We start from the raw sequence: 6,070 nt of genomic DNA, 5'->3' as shown, positions 1-6,070 counted from the left end.
TTGTCCTCAGTATTCCACTCTCTTCCTGCCGTCCTGATCCTTCGTATAAGCTGTTCCCTCTCTTCCTTAAATTTAGTATTAGTAGTTCTACATTCATTATAAGTGCTATAAACACACGTTGACTTTGTCATGTCATGCTTAACCAGTGTCTTTGGCTTATTTTCATATGTTAATGAGTGGAAAATAGGCTTACAAAAGTATCATAATATCTATTTCCTATCAAATGTTTGATTGTACTGTGGCGGCCTCAGTTTTCTCTGCCCTGTGACTGTAGAAGTAATTTCTGACCTAAACAGATTAAATTCTCAACATGAGGATTTTATATTACTGTACAATATATCGCCATTTCCTACTTTATTCTTTCTGTTACTAAACAAAGGCGCCTTTTAACAGTCAGCTTTATAATATAATCCTTAAATTCTTTAATTCCTAATTTCCATGCATATGTCATTACATATTTTGGCATCAAGAGTCAAAGTGCAACTTATTCCTTAAAAGTTTGTTGATTAAAATACCTGTCTGAGGCAGTGTAAACATAACATATTCGATTATAGGCTATAATCATAGGCTATATGTTTCAAAAAGTATTTCTTGTAATCAGTATTTATTGCAAACCCCCCAGGGTGGGAAAGGCAAAGTGGTATTTGATAGCAGGGGAGCCCTCAATGAGTTTGGGAGTTTTTTTTCTCTTTAGAAAGTAATGACAACTGTAGGTGTTGTGTTCTGTGCATGTGGATTTCCCAGAGTAACAGTGGTACTGTTGGAAAGAGAGGTTGTTGATGTCCAATACTCTAAATGTCACTTTTCGAATGCTGTACCATAAACTAAATTTAATTCACCTTAATTGTATTGGTGACATTTCAGAGACAGATATCTCAAATTGAATCTAGCTGTGGCCAGATACTGTATCACTAGGGAGAAGTGATTTTATTTGATTATTTTTATTTGATTTATTTATTGGGTGGAGCTACCCTTTAAATTCATTTGAGGGAAGTTCACCTCTATAAAGCACTGTGATGTCCCAAAAGACAATAGTACTGCCGTTTATCCAAATATACTGCCACTAAAATTCTTGTCCATGTGTAAAAGTGGAAATATCTTTGCACAGAGGCAACTACAGTAACTCATAGGCTCAGTAGACGGTGTTGTCATTATTAGACTTACTATCTGCCTTATTTTTTATTTAGGCTATTTAAGTGATTAGATACATTCCATGCTTGCAGTATTGCAAATATTACTGCATTTAAGTTTCTGTGCAGAAAAGCATTTCGGTTAATAAGACAGTCGTAGGACCACAAGGCCACACAAGAGTTAAATAAAAGAATTTAGAAGAAAATAATTCTCTTCTATTTTTATTTTTATTTACATTTTTATGTTTACTGTAATGCACCAATTTACAAAGATAAATCCCACTTATGTGAAAACCTACTTGGCAATAAAGCCGCTTCTGATTCTGATTAAATAATAATTTCACCACATGCGTAAATTACGCACAGCCCCTCTCTCAATCTGGAGACACTCGCAGATTCTGCTGCTGTGTGATAGCCACAGGGACATCTTTTTATTAAACTCAAAAGACAAGGGGCTTATACATCTGTCTGGTCAGTGTGAGACAGTGTAAGCTGGCAACGCTGCGATACAGAAAGAAACGGAGAGCTCCGATAGAGAGCCTCCAAGAGGGTGGAGTTGAGCTCCGGTGGGCTTCGGCCCAGTAACCTCTGAGTGTAGACCCGTGACCGGCCAGGGGCGCTGTTGGGATGCGGCGATGCTTCGGTTGAGTAAAATTGACAGACTTCTTACAAACTTCAGTCACGCCGCAGATATGTGAGAGGAAAACACTGAAGAGACGCGGACAAAGAGGAATCAGATCAGACCAGCAGGTGCTCAAAATGGCCCAGCAGGTAGGTCCTAAAGTGATGCTATTGTTGTAGGACAGGAACAAACAGACTGGCAGTTTTTGTTCATTTTATTTCTGCTTTGTGTTCTTATTTTCCAGCTAAACAGTGAAGAAGGGACCACATTAATTCCTTTACAAAAAGCTGCCACAGAGCCAAGAAGTTCAATGATATCAGCGTCTTTTAATTTTATCAATTCCATTATAGGATCTGGAATAATAGGTAAATACTCTCTTTATAATTCATAGTCAACATTATATTGCCTACCAAAACCCAATAATTGGTAACTATAGCCTATCAAACTATCCATAAATGATTCAGTTAAATAATACGTTTTTGGTAATTTTGCTGCAACAAGGAGACGCTTTCATACCATTCAAGCCCTGCAGTGGTGAACCCTCTGCATCATATGACTAGCGCCTGTTGCCCCCATTCTCCCCTTTAACTCTTTCATCCTCACAAATTGCCTGAGTCATTATTACAATCAAAAACAACACAAGAATCAGCAGAGCGTTTTCAAGACTGAAAATATTAATTGTAACACTTTTTGCATTGCAGTGTAGTTTTTTCTTAATTATGTGTTACCTGTGTGCTTCCTTGAGATTCGTGACATCTTCTTATTCTTTATCTGCAGTTATATGTTTATGTATTTGTGACCAGGTTTACCATATGCATTGAACCAGGCAGGCCTCCCCTTTGGCCTTCTGCTTTTGGTAATTGTCGGGTTCATCACAGGTGGGTATTTCGAAGGCATCATTATGAAAATGTAGACATGCATTTATCAGATGAAAAACACTAATAACATTATGTTTGCATTTCATGGCAGACTACTCAATAATCTTACTCATTAAAGGAGGCAACATGTCAGGGACAAACAGTTATCAATCACTGGTGCAAAGTACATTTGGTTTCCCTGGATTTCTGATTTTATCTGGACTGCAGTTCCTTTATCCTTTCATTGGTAAGTTGTTTAAAGTATGCAAGTTCAATCTGATGTTAATTACATTATATAATAGTATATATTGTTGCATTTAATGGGTTATTTCCAGTGTGGCCGGACAAATCATTTTATTCATTCTGTTCTATTTTTTCTATTTCTGTTGTATCCCTTTTCCTTTAGTTCAGTCTAAATAAGATTGCAGATTAATATAAATAATAAAATGATGCGTCATCTCTGTTTCCTTACTCAGCTATGATTAGCTACAACATCACAACTGGTGACACACTGACCAAAGTATTTCAGAGAATACCAGGAGGTACGCTGCATAGTTCATTTCACCCCAGATAAAAGCCACAACAACAAAAAAACAACAACATGTGTATATGCTAAATGTACAATATTCAAATGCTTGAAATGATTTATGTCTATGTTGTCATGTGCTGTGTTTGCAGTTGGTCCAGATCACATACTTGCAGAGCGTCACTTTGTGATCTTGTTATCAACCCTTGCATTCACACTGCCTCTCTCACTTTATCGAAACATAGAGAAACTTGGGAAGGTAAGTCTGAATATTTAACCGCTGTCAGTGTCATTTTAGTGATTTAAAAGCTGCCTGTAAAACATCCATGTGTGTTACCAGGTGTCCTTCCTGTCAATGGTGCTGACACTTATCATCCTCATCATTGTAATCATCAGAGCAGCTACCTTTGGACCCCAAATGTATGAATGAATATTCTGCAATTCGCTAATTTCATAGTGATTTTTATTTTAATGTTCCTGTGTATGAGCCATGGGGTTCTTGTTTTTCAACGAATACCCACTAAAATGCTGTTATACAAACATCATCATGTGTTTCTGTGTTCCCTGATGACTGAATATGAATATCATCCTCTAGCCTCCCTACAGAGAATGCATGGGCATTTGCAAAGTGGAATGCAATTCAGGCAGTTGCTATAATGTCTTTTGGTGAGTTTGTCTGCATGTGGATGTTGAAGATGGAGATACCTAGAATAGTTTAGCAGTATGTTGTTGGTAGACAAAAAAATTATTAACTCCGACCGAAAATACAAGCCAAGACGCCGTTTTAATGATAGAAAACAAATTGTGTTACGAAAACAAGAAAACAGGATACAAGGGTTGTCAAATGCATTGCCATGCACCTGAAAAAGGTCAATGCCTCATACACTACACATCCTTCAAACTGTGTCTGCTACATGTCCGCCCTTGGACCACTTTTGATAGGTACTGACCATTATGGCTGATTGGTGTATAAGAAGATTGAGGCTATGGATTTAGTTTGCATACTGTCTTTGTTAAATCACTGCACAACACCTCAAAGATGTTTTGTCCCCTAGTGGACTGCCATCAGTTCACCCTGTGGGGGTCTGTCTCGTTCTCCGTCCACCAAGGCCTTGTATAATAGCTACTTTACAAGGGGTCATTTAGATGAATGTGCATGTGAAAATAAGTAGCCTGGCTAGACAGGCACTGTCTTAAATGGGATGGATTATGTTGCTCATGTACCATCAAACCCATGTCTGCATGTGAGGAGACCCTGTTCATACAAGCTAACAGGAGAACTAAATGAGACATAGATTATAGACATAGAGTATGTGCAAAGGTCTACTTATGCGTTATTTATTCTGTATGTTAATGAAACTTCTGTTCTGCCCTTGTGTGTCTCTTCAGCATTTATATGCCACCACAACAGCTTTCTTATCTATGGTTCCCTGCAGCAGCCAACGATAGCTAACTGGTCTCGGGTCACCCACTTGTCTGTAGGCTCCGCGCTGATAGTCAGTGCTGCATTTGCTGTCGCTGGCTACACCACCTTCACCGGCTACACACAAGGTATAAATATGTGAGATATTGAACCACATGCCTATAATTTCTTTTAAATATCACAAATGTGTTTTTATGATCTCATATTTCCACTTTTTAGGAGACATATTTGAGAACTACTGCAGAAATGATAACCTGGCAACATTTGGCCGCTTCTGTTTTGGCCTTAGCATAATAACCACATTTCCACTGGAGTGTTTCGTTACACGAGAGGTAAGGGATACGTTTCTCATACGCCAACCTAAGAATTTAACAGTTAAACGTTTTCATATGTGAGGGAAAGTGGTATTTGGAGGGTTTGAGCTGAACAAAAAGAAAAGCTTGGCACTTTACACCCAACAGCTCCTGCAGAGCTGCTCAGTGGGTAACAGTTCAACAGTGTCAGCTGTAGAGGCGTGTCACTGGGTCCTCTCTCAACTTGCAAATACAATTCTGATTAAAATTGTTTTTCTATCTGCAGAAAATGCATACATTCATATATATGTGCAGCAGGAGCAGTTAGATTTCATATTCTTGTTCATATTCTTGTGTATCTTCTCAGGTGGTATCCAACGTCATTTTCAGTAGGGATCTTTCAAAAGCTGAACATGCGGCCATAACGTTGCTCATAATTGCAGTTTGCACGTCAATGTCTTTGGCCTTTGACTGTCTGGGAGTTGTATTGGAGCTGAATGTAAGTCATATCAACTCAGCCAGTCTGTACCTGCCTACATTTCACTTCAGTTACTATGTATGAGTGTTAAAGTGTTTGTTTTACAGGGTGTTGTGAGTGCCACACCTCTGATCTTCATCATCCCATCTGCGTGCTTCCTCAAACTCTCCACCGGCCGCTGGTTCCAGACTGAAAACCTGATACCCATCATCTTAATAATAATCGGCTTTTTTGTCATGATCACCGGTTTGATCATGACTGGCCTCTACCCTCAAGACTGCTCACACGGTGTGGAGATGTTCTACTGTGCAGACGCCAATGTCTCTGTTACTGTACCGCCTGTATGAAATGAGCATTCACCAAATATTGAATTGTCTTAAACTTGTTTTTCATGATTTGGGCTTCAGTCTCATTAGTCCCAAGTAAGGGAAATCAGTTTGGGGAAGATCTTTTCCTCTTTCAGCATGACAATACCCTGCACATAAAAGCCAGTGTGAAAGTGAACACATACTTTTGGAATTAACTGTCTGTTTGGATCTTTGTTATTCTGAATTATTTGTATCACACACAAGGGGGAATTGTCGTATCCCTATCCAGCCACACGATGTCACTGTAGACAAATAAAGCATTGATTAAAAGGAAGTACAAAAGAACAACGCTGTTGTTTTTAGATGCATCTTATTTCAAACTAAATGAGTGGATACATGTGTTGTTGTTCCCATGCGCGCTTGTCTCGGGTTG

General features: G+C 38.7%; 1 protein-coding gene across 2 annotated transcripts; it reads left to right on the top strand.

Annotated features, from left to right (window-relative positions):
• Nucleotides 1-1,629: 1,629 nt before the first annotated feature.
• On the top strand, nt 1,630-5,985 carry slc38a11 (solute carrier family 38 member 11). 2 transcript variants are annotated; one of them, XM_051403766.1, is made up of 12 exons: nt 1,630-1,901; nt 1,997-2,117; nt 2,556-2,630; nt 2,749-2,856; nt 3,086-3,151; nt 3,288-3,394; nt 3,476-3,555; nt 3,731-3,801; nt 4,525-4,686; nt 4,778-4,890; nt 5,219-5,350; nt 5,437-5,985. In XM_051403766.1, exons 1-12 carry the CDS (start codon nt 1,890-1,892, stop codon nt 5,674-5,676), a joined length of 1,287 nt encoding a protein of 428 aa, XP_051259726.1. In that variant the 5' UTR covers nt 1,630-1,889; the 3' UTR covers nt 5,677-5,985. The 2 variants fall into 2 exon arrangements, with proteins under 2 accessions (XP_051259726.1, XP_051259725.1); XM_051403765.1 differs by having other exon boundaries at nt 2,722-2,856.
• The last annotated feature ends 85 nt before the right edge of the window (nt 5,986-6,070 follow it).

This window comes from Dicentrarchus labrax, unplaced genomic scaffold (genome assembly GCF_905237075.1).
Source record: "Dicentrarchus labrax unplaced genomic scaffold, dlabrax2021, whole genome shotgun sequence".
NCBI lineage: Eukaryota > Metazoa > Chordata > Actinopteri > Moronidae > Dicentrarchus > Dicentrarchus labrax.
The sequence above is the reverse complement of the archived record's forward strand: the minus strand, read 5'-3'. Positions and strand labels throughout refer to the sequence as shown.